A 15326-nucleotide genomic window follows, 5' to 3' on the forward strand; every position below is an offset into this window, starting at 1 on the left:
ATCCTCGCACCTGTGCAGCTGAGTAAACTAAGGCTCCCTCTGCCCAAAATCACACAGCACATGTGGGCAGAGCGCCACACCCATGTTCACTGCTGCCAGTTCTCAGCCTACTCCCCTGTGCAGTGTGTGACTCTTCCAGCACAGGCTGTCAAGGAGAAGCAGTAAGACAGTCAAGGCAGCAACAACATCCGCAGAGCTGCATTGCTGTGATAACAGGAAGGGACACAGGCCTGCAACAGAACAGCTGCAGCTCCCTCCTCCACAGGCAACCTCCCTGTGCCCCCACCTCCAGAGTGCCTGCTTGTTTCCATTGGAGAAAAGACTGGGAAGCCAAGGTTAGCACAGGGCCTGATAGCACCAGCACTACAACCTGCTCCCCTCACCCTCAAGGTCATTCAGCAGAGGGCCAGGGCAAGGGGTAAAGGCTTCAGACCCCAGTCCTGCCCCCTGAACTACCCATGGGGGTCCTCTGCACTGCCTTACAGCCCCTGCTGCCTCCCCACAGCTGAGCTGATGCAGATCCATCCTGCTCCACTTCTAGCCCACGGATGGTTCTTCCACTGGACTGAGTCCAGTGCTGCAGCAGCAAGGGACCAATCACTGTAGTGACATGTCCAACTGGGAGGTTAGCCCTGTGGGGGCCCTGGAACCCAAGGACCCCATGGACAGCACCTGCTGCTCCCCTTGGTTCTGGGGGCTTCAGCACCACTGGAAGTGGCCCAGCTGGATGTTTTATGGAAAAGCTGAGGCATCCTCAGGAGACAATCCCTGACCTTATAAAGACATAGCTGATCTTGCAGCACATTCAGTGCAGCAGGGGGGCCACTGCTCGCAGGAGGCTCTCAAGGGAAGGGAGATGCTCTCAGACAGGCCCAACCACTAACAAGGAGCCACGTGATGGACAGGCCTGAGTCACACTTTCCAGGCTCCCAGCTCCTGCCCATATATGACTAGGAGGCACCCTGCCGGGGGCTGCTCACTCACCTCGGCTGATCCCCAGCTTGGCCCGCCCTCCAGGAGTGGGGGCAGGACTGTTGAGCTTGCAGACCTGTGGCAGAACAGTGGCAGTGGGTGCTGGGGACAAGAATGCTGCTTTTGCAGGATGTACCTCAAGGCAGCATCAGACCCAAGAGTTCAACTCCCCACTTGAGCAACGGGGCAGGGAGGAAGTCCAGCTTAGGGGGCTCCGCAGGCCACACTGCCTGCTCTCAATCCAGATGCAGGCTGCTCCGGCACAGTGAGATGTGTAATTAAAACAGCACTTTGGAGCAGCCAGCCAGGGGTTCCCCCTACCAGGCTCACAGCGCTTGGGAGGAATCTCTTCAGGGCTGCGGACTGGCCCAGATGCTATGCTGGGCTGTGATGTTCTGCTCCCCTGCCCAAGATGCTGATGCTAGGGCGAGTGTCCCTGGACAGCCCTGGCTGAGTGCAGAATCAGTCTGGCTAAGTAGGCTCAGCCTGCTGGCACCCTGACATGTGGCCTGTACCCCTGGGATGGGGAGCCTACCCCCCCACTCCCACCTCCTGGATTCACCCCTCCCCTGCTGCAAAGCTGCATGCAGATGTTGCCAGGCCCAGCCCCTGCCCTAGCCCCAGCTTATTGCAGCCACGGCCCTCGCTGCGTCTCCTGCCGAAGGCACTGCCAAGCGGGGCTGGACGGGAGATTGAGAGGAAGATTCTCACCATCGCTCCTGGGGGTGTTAATAGGCTACGACTGTTTGGTTTTTACCAGCCCCTTCTGGACCAGGCAGCGATAGAACTCCTGAATGTATGTGTACACACACTTCCAATCTGGCTCGCGCATCCGGACCATGTCCTCCACGTCCAGCAACTGCGGACAGTCTGCGTGCTTCCTGGGGGCAGGGGAGGGGGAGCGAGTGATCACAGCCCAGTCGGGTGGGGAGGGAGGGAGAAAGAGAGAGAAGAGAAACCGATCAATCCCATTCAGTCCCCTGCGCCAGCACAACGCGCCAGCTCACACATGCTCCAGGGAAGGTGTGCAATGCGCGGGGGGTGTGGGGGGAGATGATTCCCAGGTACTGAGACTACCAGGAATGGGGCCACACAAGCACGGCCAGGGAGGGGGGAGGAGCAAAGGGCGTCACAGGTGCAGGAGCGTGAGGTGCAGGCGTGAGGAGATCCAGAGCAGGAGGACAGAGCGAGACAGACAGTGGAAAAAGGGGGTGAAGTGCTCTGGCGCCAACCAGTGGTTGAGAGGCAGATTCCAGAGCGGAGCGGCTCTCTATATAACTGGCTATATAGACGGGGTGGCACAGGGAAGTGGGGCCCAGGCCCAGCTCCCTCCTGGCCTGGCTCCGCTTGGAATCAGTGCAGGAAGCTCACCAAGGGCCAAAGGGGAAGGGGAAGGGCCACCTGGCTTCCAGGCTGGAGGCATTGGTTGCTCTCATGGTCCACACACCGGTCCCCGTTAAGGCAAAAGGCACATTAATAGGAAGGCGGAAGTTCCAGGCACACGCACCCAGCACACCACTGTTCACAGTACGCCGTGTGAACTGGAGACAAGCGCGCAGCCCACAGGAGCTGGCACTCACGCTCTGTCAGGGGCCTCTGGGTCCCCAGACATCAGCACAGTCAGGACAGCCTGTACAGCCCACAGGATCTGGCACCCACTCTCTGTTGGGGTCCTCTGGGCCCCTAGACATCAGCCCAGGCTCAGTAGCCTGTGCAGCCCATGACAGCTGGCACCCATGCTCTGGTGGGGGCCTCTGGGCCCCCAGATGCCAGCCCAGACAGAGCAGCCTGCATGGGTCTGAGAAGCTCAGAGAGCCCACAGCCCCAGGAGGGATGAGCCTGCCCCTGTTCAGACAGAAGGCAGTCAGCTAGTGAAGGGAAGGAAGGGTGGGTTGACGGATGGAGAGACAGAAGGCAGAAGAGAGGAGCTGACTCCCAGCTCTCCAGCTGGACCCGCTCCTTTTTCTCAGCATTGCAGAAAACCAGGAGCAAAAGGGGGAGCTCAGAAAGCTGCAAGAGAGCCCGAGCCTAGGGCACAGGACTCAGCCCAGGGCTGCAGCAATGCGCTGCATCAGGGGCTCCTGTGAGCCTCACCACCCCCTCCCCACTCAACACCCGGCAAGCCCTAGGCAGCTTGAGGGACCTCAGCCCGCACAGGTTGTGCTCCAGCATTCAAGCAGTTAGAGGAGGGGCAGTGGCAGGAGAAGGGTCTTGGTGCACCCAAGGTTAGCCAGGACAGGCCAGCCACTGGTCAGCATGCCACAGCACGGCACAGTAGCAGCTGCCAGTTATGGGGAAGGAGCTCCCTGGGGAGTCAGTCTCTTTTGTAGGCTGCTCCAGGCCATCCAGCGATGCTCAGTGCTCTGAGGGCCATGAGGAGTTTGTCCTGACAGGATCACACCACGCTGTGGGCTGTGCTGGCTTTGGATGGCTCTGCACAGAGGGCACTTTGCCCAGAGGCAGGCCAGAACAGCCAGGGTGGGATGCTGAGAAGCAGCGCAGCGGGGCAGGGCATTAGGAAGCCAGCTCAGCTTGCAGGAGAGGCTTGCTGCTTCCCTTTGCTCCTCCGCCACACCAGCTTTTGCAGGGATGTACCAGGAAGGGCCCCCAGCTCGGCCTGCCTCTTGCCGGGGAGGGTACATACTCTGCCGAGGAGAAGGCCACTTCAAAGTTGTGACGGCGGTTCTGGGGCGTCAGCTGCTTGTAGTCAAAGGCCTCAGGGAAGAAGTTGTGGACAAGGGCACAGAAGGCCATGCCGTCGCTCCAGCTGGAGGAGAAGTTCTGGATGTCCACGTGCTGTGGGGCAGAGGCAGGGTCAGGAGAGGGAGCAGGCCCTAGCCAGGGCTGGTGGGGATAGGTGGAGGCAGCAGGAGACTAGGCCTGACCCAAGGAGGAGCTGCGGGTGAAGGGGAGGAGAGAAGAGATCCCTGCCTAGCCAGGGGACACAGGACAAGGCAGACAAGCCAAGCGGGGCCAACTCCTGCCAGAAGCCCCGGGGAGGGATGCCAACCTCCTAACTGCAGAAAACCAAACCTCCCTCCCCATGCCCCCTTCTCCGCCTCTGCCTCCAAGACCCTCCCTTTCTCCAGTGCCCCACCCATGCTAACTCCATTCCTCCTCCCCCTGCGCTCATTTTCTTTGGGCTGGGATGGGGGGGTGGTTTCAGAATGTGAAAGGGGAGCTGGGTGAGAGCAGTGGTTGTGGTGTGGGCTCCAAAACGTGCTGGCATGTCCCTCCTGCTCCTAGGCTCTGCACCACCACACCTCCAGGAACCACAGCCAATGGGAGCCGTGGATCCGACTTTCCCACTGCCCAGCAGCAGGCGGGATATGCCAACCTCTCCCAGGAGCTGCACAGAGCCAGGCAGGGAGCCTGCCAGCCCTGCACCAACCAGACTTAACAGCCCAGTCAGCAGTGCTGAGCAGAACCTCCATGTCCCTTTCTGTCTAGCTGCTTCCACTGAGAACTGAATACCTGGCAAGCCTAAGCCTGGAGGGTGGGGGTGGGGGAGTGGGCCCAGCCTGGCCAGAAGCTGCAGAGGAAGGACACTGACCTCATAGCCGCGGGTCTTTGCTCTGCACCAGTCCAGCAACATCTGCTTGATGCTGTTGGCATTGGGGACGCCGAAGCCGGAGGAGCGCTGCACAGCCACCCGCGTCGCAGCTGGGCTTGACGGGCTAAGGAGCACGCACACACACACACACACACACACACAAACAAACATTGGTCCCCAGCCTGGGGCATCTGCCCAGCCCAGCCCCACCCCATGTTACCCAGCCCAGCCTCCTCACCTCCCGCTCTCCTTCTCCAGCTTCTCCAACATGGCCTTGCGTGCCTGTGTGGCCGAGGTCTTGGGCAGGCTCTGAGCCTTCAGCAGCTCCTTCCTCTTCTCTGCCTGACGCCGCTCCAGCGCAGCCAGACTGCCCTGGCGCGAGGTGCTCTCATCCTCACGGTCAAAGATGCTGTGGGAGGGAGACAGGTGGCATGGGAGGGGGCTTCTATTCAGCAGAGGTGGAAAAACACCTCCTAAGTTACTTGAGTAAAAGTGAGGCTGCTTTCACTTCTGGGTACTTAAGTATAATAGAGATGTGATGTGTACTTTTACTCAAGCAGTTTCCCAGAGGGACACCAGTTACTTGTACTTAAAGTACCCCCCAAAAGCAACCGCACTTTTACTCAAGTAAAACTTTTGGGGCACTTTTTTCACCTCTGCTATTCAGCCAGGTCCCAACCCCGCAGGGAGGGGGAGCAGGGAACTTACCACCTCTCCCTAGGATGCCCAAGGAGCAGCCGCTACTCCCCAGACTCAGCTACAGGGGTCTCAATGGGGCCCCCCAAACCAGGGGAACATCTGCCTTTGTGTGGCACAGATGACACTGTCCAGGGCTTTGGAAGCCCCCAGTCAGCAGGGGCTGCATGGCGCTCAGAGCCCCACATAGCAGGCACCAGGTTTTCCCTTCCCCTGCACAGCATGGTGGCATGCAGCCACGTGGGCAATCACAACGCCCTCAAGATGGGCAGTGAAGTGCCATGCCTCTCTCCACCTGCCCCAGGGCATAGAGAGTGCCACAGGCCGTAGGACTGCATCCAACCAGTGCTGAGGCAGTAGCCACTATAGCAAACTGGGCACGCTGTTCTGAAATACATTTATTATTTAAGCCAATTAGCTGCATGTGGCTAGTGTGTGGAGAACTACGGCCAGAGGAGCACTCCCCAAAGGCAATACTCAGCCAGCTGGGCACCACTCACCTGCCCACCTTCTTGGAGGAGGAGCTGTAGGACTGGGACTGGAGGAAGGTGCTGCCATCTGCAGAGGCAAGAGAGGAATCTCAGATGCCGGTGAGAGGCTAGCAGGAGCTGCCTTTTCCCTATGCCTGGCACTGCCCAGAGGAAAGCAACCTAACTTCCTGCAGCACCAATCCTCCCCACTGCCAAGGGCTGCATGCCCAGCACCAATGGGCAAGAAGCAGCCCCATTGCCCCCCTTCCCTGCCAGGGGCTGGGCACCCAGTGCCAACAGGCGGGGGGGGAAGAAGTTCCACTGGGCAACAGAAGAGCAGCTCAGGGTGGGAGTAGGGGTGGGGCCGAAGGGCCCTTACTCTCCAGTCTCTTTGTGTAGCTCGACTCCACTCTCGTCACACGGGAGGTTTTGGTACCATCGTCTGTGAAGGGAGGAAAAGACAATGGGGCATCAGCCAGGGTGGCGTGGGGCATGCCCAGGAGAGGGCAAAGCCAGGGAGTCGACACTGCTGCAGAGGAAGCTGAGCCAGCAAGCCCCAAGAAGCCCCATGAAGGACAGGCCAAGAGGCACGTGTGCAGCAGGGGACAGGACAGAGAGGCAGGGAGACCAGGCCAGGACTGGCAGCAAGAGGTACAGAGAAGACTCTTCCCAGCCTGGAGACAGAAGTGAAGAAGGGGCCAGTGCCAGTGAACAAGAGGAGCAGCAAAGCATCGTGTGGCCAAGGCAGGCCTCATTACCCATGACAGCACCAGGCCCAGGCTAACAGGAGGCAGTGCTGCCCCCGGTCACCAGCCTGAGAGCCCATCCTGTGTCTGGCTGAGAGCCAGAGCAGGTGGTGGAAAGGCTCACAGGGCTGGCCCTCCTTGCTGGCATCAGGATGAATTGTAAGAGTGCCCCCCCCCCCCCCCCCCCCGAGTCCCAGGTGATGGACACAGGCTGGGGAAGGGAGGTGCAGCTGATGGCAGGGCGCACAAGCTGATGGGGAGTGGGGGAAGAAACCAAGCCTGGTGGTGCCCCCATGCCTGGTCGCAGGCAAAGTCCCCCAGCAGGCCTACAGGAGGAGAGCTGACCACCTGTGCTCATGTCAGCATGGGCAGCAGCTGCTGGCAGACAGAGGAAATGCAAGAAGAGACTAGCGAAGCCAGGGATGGCTCCAGCCAATGACGCAGCTTTAACCACGGCGCCAGGGGCCTGCTTACAGACCCTTGGCTATCCCAAAGGGTCCACGCCGGCCATGCTCACTGGGAGCTACTCCTGCACATCCCACAGCATATAATCCTGTACGCCAGGCTCCACACTGGCCTAAGTCCAGCTGTGCCTTAGCCTGCCTGAGGGCTGCTGGCATGGCCCTTGAGAGCAGGGGCCTGGCAGCACAGAGTGCACCTCTCAGCACTGAGGAGCCCCTGCAGGGGCAAAAAGTACAGAAACAGCCTCCAAGAGCAGGGCCTGTGCCTTGGGAAAGGGCAGAAGATGACAGCCAGGCAGCACGGGGGTGCAGCACAGAACGGCAGAGTGTGCTAGAGGCCATTGGGTCAGGCCAGGGGTGGCAGAGAACAGGCTATGCTGGGCACCAGTGCGCCCAGGCTGTGCTAGCCAGCAGTAGCGCTCAGCTCCCAGGCCAGCCCAGCCGAGCCCGAAAGAGCCCCTTACTGGATTGGACAAGGTGCTCAGTTTTGGTGAGGATGTGGCGAGCTGAGCCATTGGCCGACTGGGTGCTCTGCTGGGTGGTGGTCTCAGTAGTGTGACCAGACTTCCCTGTGCCCGCTTGGCTCTTCAGCCCCTGCAGCCGCTGGTCCCGCTCCTTCTCTCGCTGCTCTGCAAAGGCACACCCCGGAGGCATTACCGTGGAGACAAAGGCCCCAGGACAACAGCTGCTTCCCGGCACGAAACCACTGCAGCTTCTCTGAGATGCTCAGCTGCCCTGCCCAGTCCAGGACGCAGGGCCCCTCAGTGAACTCCTTGCCCTGACAGAGACACAGCAGGAGGGTTGGGGCACCCTCCCAGCCAGATGCTGCTGCCCCTCACCCAGCTCCATCATTCTGTGAAGGCTGCAGAGCTTCCTGCCTCTGCTGCCAAAGGGAGAGCCCAACCTCTGCAGGTCAGCTAGGGTTTTCGTGACATGGGTCCAGCTCTCTGACCCTCCTTGGAACCAGGTCTCCTCTGCTACTTCCATTCCATGGCCCTGCCAGCCCACCACCAGGGTCAAGGCCCCCTCCACCCCAGGCTACACAGGCCCTCAGGTATGCCCCCCACCCTCCCACCACAGAGCCCTGGAGACCATGAGCCACTACCTCTTTTCCTCTGGCGCAGCTCCCGCATGGCTGCGCGGATCAGCCGCCGCTCCTCGAAGTCCGTTGTCTGGTCCAGCTGCCGAGGTAAGTACCAGTAGCCTCAGCAAACGCCATTTTGCCCCCACCGCAGCATTGCACCCGCCCCTCAGCCAGCCTCCACCACAGTATCTCGACCCCCACCCCCTGCAACTCAAGCCACAGCAGCTCTGGGCAGCTCCCTTGGGGCGGGCAAGATGGGCAGCCCTGGCAAGGGCCAGCGTACCATCTTATCCAGTACATCCTCCTCCTCAATCTTGCTCAGCTCCTCTGTGCTCAGCTTGCTCTTTTCCAGATCCTTCACCTGGGCCTTCTCCAGCCCTTTGGGTGTCTCTGGCTCAGGTACTGGCACCTGGGGCTGCTTCGCCACTTCTGCCTCCATCTGCAAGGAGAGGGGTGGGATGGTGAGGACCTTCTCCCAGCTTGAGAGCTGAACACTGCCCCCAGAAAGAGCAGCTCCAGATTCCACTGCTGCTACCCCAGCCACAAGATGCATGCCCACAAATCAGGGGCCTGACGTGAAGGGCAGGCCCAGCACAACCATGCCAGGCTGAGTATTAGCAATGCACTGATGAGAGCGTAGAGCACCAATGCTATTGCCTGATCAGCCACCTGCTCCCAGGCCACAACAGCCAGGCTAGCAGAAGCTCCATTTGCCAATCTCCTCCACCTCAGTGACAATCCACACTGAGCCATCCTACCTGGGCCTGACCCCTCTCTGCTCTTCCCCAAGGGCTCCAAGAGCAGAGTTCTGCTGACAGGCAGCCCTGTGCCTCTCTGTACATTGCAAGGTCACCCAGGAGGGAACAAAGAATGGAACCCAGGACTCCTGTCTCCCAGCAAACCACATGTGACAAAGTGGGAACTTTGGGTCCTGTTCCTACATCAGTTTGCGCCTCGGTCCCCCTGTCACTTGGCAGGTGGAAAACGGCTGTCTGTGCTCCAGGAAGGCAAAGGGGCAGCAGTGGCTGCCTCTGTCTTTAAGCCTCAGTTCAATGGAGCTCTTGGGAACACAATGGCAGACCCAGTTACCTGGACACTGAAGCCAAGGACAGGCCCAGTGGCTACAGACTTCCCCACCTCCCAGCAAGGGGGCTGTCCAGCTTTGCTCCCACATGGAAACAAAGGACCAGAGGTGTGAGTTGGGGACAAGTGCTGGCTGCTGGGAGTAGTCAGAGCATTTTTGACCCAGGTCAGACAGGTCAAGGTCAGAGCTAGAACCCTAACCCCTGCTTTACCCATTGCTCCTTGGTGCTAACCTGAGGCTGCCCTGTGCTGCGTGCCAGCCAACTAAGAAACCCAACTGGCTCAACAGCGGTGAGAGTTACTGCACTAGCTTGGGGAGGGAGGAGCGCACATGCCTAGAGAGCTAGCAAACCTCCCTGGGATCTGACTCAGCAGCACTCGCTGATGAGACCCAGGTTGGAACAGAAGGCTGCAGGTCCAAACCAAGCTGGAGGTGATGCTGCATGGCTCCTCTGGAGGGATGAGAGAGACCCCAGGGGTCTGCTCCAAAGCTGTCCCTAGCACTGCTCCCATGGCTCTCCAGCACCATGGACATCACTCCACACCACCAGAGCACAATAATCTGGTGCTGCCCAGCCCATGGGGCAGAAGTGCTGCTCCTGCAGGCAGGAGGGGGAGTGATTCCTTTCCTGCTCTGCACTCCTGCTCTCTGCCTCAGAGGCATGTGAACCCTGCAGTGGGCACAGAAGAACCAGGGACAAGGCTGCTGCCAAGTTTCACAGCAACCTTAACACGGGCAGGAGAGTTCAACCAGCCCTTTGTAGACCTGCAACAGTGGGCGTACTCATCACACAGCCTGGTCACTTCCAGCAGGCAGCCCAGAGAGGGAAAGGGCAGTGCACACTGCTAGCTCCAGCGCAAGATTTCCAGGGGATTAAGGGGCTTATCGGAAAGAGGATCCTGGGCTGGGGATCCGGAGCTGCCCTGGAAAGTCTGCCAGGAACTAGGCTAACCCGGCCTCTTCTGGAATCATCCTGTGGTACTGGCTCCTTATCAACATGACCCCCAACTAGTGCAGCCTGGGCAGTGGGCCAGGCCCAAAATAGCAGCACAAAAGGCCGGGGGGTGGGCTGAGGGGTCAGCTGGGGCTGAGACCACAGCTGCTTGGCTCCATTCACACCCCCAGTGGAGCAGCAGGTGCCAGGTACTGCTGATGCTGTCTGGCTGCAGGACCCTCTTGCAGCCCTTTTGGAGAAGGGTGCCCCTGTAGCAGGAGGGCAGGGGCTGGAGGGCTCTCCTTGCAGCTGGTAGCACAGCTCCTCTCAGCTGGCCGGGGTCAGTTCTCTCATTAAAGCATCAGGGGACAGATTTCCCAAGAGCCCCTGGGGCAGGGGCAGAGGCAGATCCGATGCCCAGCGTCCATGGCAGGAGGCTGGTTCCTGTGCCAGGCTGCTGGTGGGCAGGAATCAAGCCCAGGGCAGCACCCAACACCTGATCTGGCAGTCATGCCTTTGGGCGATGTGCACAGTAGCCCTGGCGCTCAGGCAGACCAGCCCCGCAGGCACCACATGCAGAGCCAGGAACCCACAGGGCTCACCACCCAGCGGCTGGGAGAGAGCCTGCTCAGTGAGGCCCGGACAGGAGCAGCTGACGATGCCCAGGCTGCCCCAGCGCCTGTGGATGCACATAGCTCCCTGCCTGGACTGGGCTGGGTCCTGGAGTCACCAGCTGTCCCTGCAAACAAATGCAGGCAGGCAGCAAGGCCTAGCACAGCAGGCCACTCCTGATGGCATGTCAGCAATGCAAGGCAGGCAGCCCAGATTGGCTCCGGATGACAGGCGCCTCAGCTGGCACCAGCCTCCCACAGCTGTCATCTGCTGCCACAGCCCAGCTAAGCCTCCAGGACAAGGTGCCTGTCTGGGTCAAAATCAGCTACTGCTAGCTCTGGGGCCCCCCCGCACAAGCAGCTTCCCTTTGCCCAGGGCCAAGGCTCAGGGAAGGGCTGACAGGAGCACCAAGCCAGCCACCTGCCCTGGCCCTAGCAGGGAACAGGGGTGCAAGATGCTGGCACTGGATCTGCAGATCAGCCAGCAGTGGCAGGCCAGGGGTCCACCCAAGCCACATCTGCCCAGCCCTGCCTCCTTCCCCTTTGGAGAGAAGCTAGGTACCAAGACGCAGACAGGTCAACACTGCCCATAGGATGGGCACTCGGGGAAACCGGTTCCTGGAGGGAGTGGGCTACCACCCCAGTCCCCCGCCCAGAACCCACACACTCACGCAGCTGTTGCCCCTGGAGAGGTGCCCAGCCGACTGCCTGCGAGTGCTGGAGAAGGTGGGTGGGTGGGCCACAGGGCTTCTGGGCTCCTCCATGCCTGCAAAGTGGGCACAAGGATCTTGTGCCTCCAGGAAGAGGGTGCCAGGGTCCTTCTCCTCCAGATCCTGGGCTCCCAGCCACAGTGGGAGCAGCTCCAGCTGCCAGCCCAGGTGGGACTGTTCTGCCTGCAGCACCAGGTGCTCCTCCTTCAGATCGTCGAGGGCACTGGCCAGGGATTGCAGCTGCTGCAGAGCCTCCTGCAGGTGCCTCTCAGTGGCCAGCTGGAAGGCCTGGAGGTCCAGCTGCATCTCCTGCACCGTCCCCTCCCAGGTGTTGTCCAGAGTGGGGAGCTGCACCCCAGGCATGATGCTGGTGGGGAATGTGCTTGAGCCCCTCTCGCTGCCAGCTCTGGGCAGTGGCCTGTGTCAGCTCCTACCCCTTTATAGGGGCTCCTGGGCATTGCCCCTCCCCGGGGCTGGGCTCTGCCAGCAGGCCTTTGTGTTCAGTGAGCTATTCTTATCGCCCGGCTGGGGCTGACAACAGAGCTGGGTGGGGAAGTGGTGAACTTGGGATGGTTCCCGGCACAGGCAGGGCAGTGATAGAGTTGGGCCAGGTGGCCAAGCTGGGGGGAGGGGACTGTCATTAGGACATGTGGCTTGGCATGGGGCAGGCACTCAGCATGCTCCATGCGCAAACCACTCCCCGCCCTCCAGGGTTTAACCCTCAGAAGATAGGGAAGAGGCCAAGCACAGCAAGGACAGGCAGAAAAGGGCTCAGACAGAGCAGCTTCCGTAATGCTGCCCTCCCTCTAGCCAAGTCCCTGCTGTGCTGCTCCACCCCCACCCCAGCTCTGCACCACAGACCAGCACTAGTGTCCCTCCCTCGCACTCCTTTGCAGGGGCCAAGCCCCCGAGCGCCCTCCAGTCAGTGCTCCCAGCTCCTGCCCTGTGCTGCCAGTTCCAGCCCTTCACCTGCATGTCAGTGCCCCAGGCACAGCTCTCCTCATGGGCAGAGGGCACACAACCCGTAAGGGCAGGCCACACCGCAACTCTCCCTCGGCCACAGGGGCAGGATTTCCTCTGCAGCAGGGTAACAAAGCCCCAGCTGGGCCACTGGCCCCACCCTCCAAAGACAAAACTCCCTCCCCATGCCCACTGCCAGCCCTGGCAGGGACTCTGGTCCCTCACCTCCAATCCTGCTCTACCCACCCAAGCCAAACCTCTGTTTCACAGGCCACTCCCCACTGGGGACTCCAGGGCAGCAGTTCCAGCCCCACTGGCTCTGACAGCAGCTCACCAGGGGGCACTGAGCTCTGAGGAGCACCTGGCAGGGAGCTAAATAAATCATCAGCCAGGTAGATCAGGTTCCCAGGCCATGAGCAAGCGAGCAGCCCTTCCAGGGCCCAGCCTCTGTGACATCCATCCCCCCAGCAGCCCAACTGCTCAGCCTCTGCACGGCACCTAAGAGCAGCCCCAGTGCCCCCCCGACACCTGCCAGCCCCACAGGGCATTCTTTACCCTTTTCAGTACCTGGGAGAGGTTGTGGGCCGCTCCTCCTGCAGACAGCCTGAGCGCCCACCTGGCAGCTGCACTCTGCCACTGGGCAGCCCCAGCTCCCTAGCCCTGTGCCATCCACACTAATACCTTAACGAGAGTTGACAGGCAAGCCCACAGCACAGCAAGGCCATGGGGCCGCATCAGCTCATTAGTGCAGGGGACACTACCTCCCGCCTGCCCACCCCAGCCCGAGCTGTCCTAGCAAGCCTGTGGCTCCCAGGGAGGCAATGCCCTCCCCAACCTCCTTGCAGAGGGCCCACAGTCCCAAGCCACAGCCACAGCTACTCCCTTGGGGCTGGGTTACGTGCAGAGGGACAGTTCAGTGGTGTTAGCACTGCCCATTTAAACCCCGGACTGTGAGCTCAGTCCTTGAGAGGGCCTTTAGGGATCTGAGGCAAACAGATTTTTTTCTAATCTGTCAGGGATGGCGACAGGTCCTGCTATGAGGGCAGGGACTGGACTCTATGACCTCTGAAGGTCCCTTCCAGCTCTATGAGCTAGGCGATAGGTATAATGGGCAGCTGGGCCAGAGCCTGCAGAGAGGCTGGGGTCCTGCCCCTACAGCAGAGCCTCCCTTCCCCTGGGGAGGGACAACCCAGCACAGCCCCTTCTCCAGCTCCAGGGGCTCTGGGACAGGTCTCCGGTGCTGCAAACCCTAAGGAAGGGGAGATGCAGAGATGCCTGCTGCCAGGGCAGCCACCCACAGATGCACGTGCCAGGCCTGCCATGGGCCCCACAGCCAGTGGGCCGCTAACAATGCTGCAGCCTGGCCCTGACGCCTTTGTTTTCCCTAAATACTGCCACATGCCTGGTTGCTCTGCATTACCCTACATGGCCAGGAGAACCAACTCCGCCAGCTAGCTCAGGTCCTAGCCACACACATCTGCCCCTGTCCCCTCTGCACTGGAGGGTGGATATGTGTCTGTCTGCATGCACCTGCCCCACACCCGGTCTTCCCATCACTGGGGGCGTGCGTCTGGCCACACACACTGGCCCCCATCCCATCTCTCCACTCTGCACCTGGGGGCACACATATAGCTGCACATGCCAGCTCCCAGCCACGGCCTGTCCCACATCTGCCTGTACGTGCCTGCCCCCGACCCCAGCCCTCCCAACTGGGGGACATGTGCCTGGCCGCACATACCTGCCCCCTGCCCTGACCAGTCCCCCTCCTCTGTCCACCTGGGGACACACACCAGACCCCCCACTTAGGGGCATGTGCCCAGCCACATGAGCCTGATGCCCTTGTCACCCTTGGGACATGTCTAACACCACATGCCTACCCCCTGCCCCCCCCACTGCATTCGCCCTTCACTGGCTCAGTTCCAAGGGCCAGTCCCTGCCTGGCCACACACAGGAAGCCCAGCTCCAGGCAGCTGCCTATGGAGGAGCTCTGACCCCTAGGAGAAGAAAGGCAAGGAGCAGGGGTGTTCTCCAGTCCCGCCCAAGAATCAACCCCTCTGGAGCCAAGCTGTGTAGGGGCCAGCCCAGGCAGCTCCTTGCTGCGCCCAGCAGCGCCTGGCAGAGGGATCACCCCATTCTCTGAGGTCATACCTTGTGGCTCACAGGGTCACTCAGTCCTTGTGACCCCACATTGAAGACAAGACCCCAGAGGGCACGGGGGGCAGGGAGACACACCCCTCACACTCACCTGGCAGGAAGCTCCTGGGAGCTGAGTGGGGAGGGAGTAAGACTGTTTTGACCTGGCCAGCAGGGCTGGCGGGGAGGGCAGATGTGAGAACATCCCATCCTCCACACCAGATACGCGCAGTCCCTGCCAGCAGCACTAGGCTCAGCTGCTAACATCCCAGCCATGTGCAGAATAACTTTTGTTACACACACTGGGTCACGGGCACCAAGAGAAACACACACTGCCGGCTATAGGCATTCTGCTAACGAGCTGGGTGGCCGCCTAAGCACTCAACTTACAGAGAACCCTTGTCCCAAACCACCCTCAATATGCTGGGGGCATGGGGAGGGGAACAGACCTGGCTCAATCCCAGCAGGGATCCACAGGGCCTAGATGCGGTTTCACAGCAGGGACACTGGAGGCTTAGGGACTTGCTCCCCTTCACATAGCCTGAGCCCTCCAATGCCTAGCACCTCCCCTGCTTGCCCCAAGACCCAGCCCACCAGAGTTGGGCAGAGCCTTGCAACTAGCCACAGCTTTGGCCATTGGTAGGGTGACCTCACAACCCAGTGCAGCTGGCACCGGTGCACCAGGGCATCGAACAAGGCAGGGCAGATGTTTGCAGAGGTGTCAGTGCTGGCTGTGCCCACAGCCCTTGTGTGCACATGAAAGGGGTTCTCACCTTGCTGGCATTGCTAACCCTGCCAGTGCTGCTGATGCCACTGCTGGTGATCCGGACAGGTGAGCTCCGCAGCCCTAGAGTCAGTTCTAGGAAGGGAGGGCATGAAAGAGGAGGTGAAAAGTCAGCTGGGGCCAGCCAG

At 60.7% G+C, this 15326-nt stretch overlaps 1 protein-coding gene across 7 annotated transcripts in view; it reads right to left on the minus strand.

The window, feature by feature from the left end:
* Window positions 1-15326, minus strand: part of SMTN (smoothelin) — a 57938-nt gene that overhangs the window by 5530 nt on the left and 37082 nt on the right. For 2 of the 7 annotated variants that reach the window (XR_012647992.1, XR_012647993.1), the window contains exons 11-21: window positions 15188-15273; window positions 8266-8421; window positions 8004-8079; window positions 7363-7527; window positions 6071-6133; window positions 5722-5779; window positions 4764-4934; window positions 4526-4649; window positions 3617-3768; window positions 1684-1853; window positions 985-1048 (exon numbers count right to left, since the gene is read on the minus strand). Coding sequence is in view for 5 of the 7 variants with exons in the window: in XM_075012602.1 (XP_074868703.1) it covers window positions 1709-1853; window positions 3617-3768; window positions 4526-4649; window positions 4764-4934; window positions 5722-5779; window positions 6071-6133; window positions 7363-7527; window positions 8004-8079; window positions 8266-8421; window positions 15188-15273 (1196 nt within the window). In the remaining 2 variants the exon portion in view is untranslated. The remainder of the gene's footprint in view (window positions 1-984; window positions 1049-1683; window positions 1854-3616; window positions 3769-4525; window positions 4650-4763; window positions 4935-5721; window positions 5780-6070; window positions 6134-7362; window positions 7528-8003; window positions 8080-8265; window positions 8422-15187; window positions 15274-15326) is intronic. The other 5 variants (XM_075012602.1, XM_075012604.1, XM_075012601.1 and 2 more) reach the window with 5 other exon arrangements.

The sequence above is a fragment of the Carettochelys insculpta genome, chromosome 18, assembly GCF_033958435.1.
Source record: "Carettochelys insculpta isolate YL-2023 chromosome 18, ASM3395843v1, whole genome shotgun sequence".
In the NCBI taxonomy this organism is placed as follows: domain Eukaryota; kingdom Metazoa; phylum Chordata; order Testudines; family Carettochelyidae; genus Carettochelys; species Carettochelys insculpta.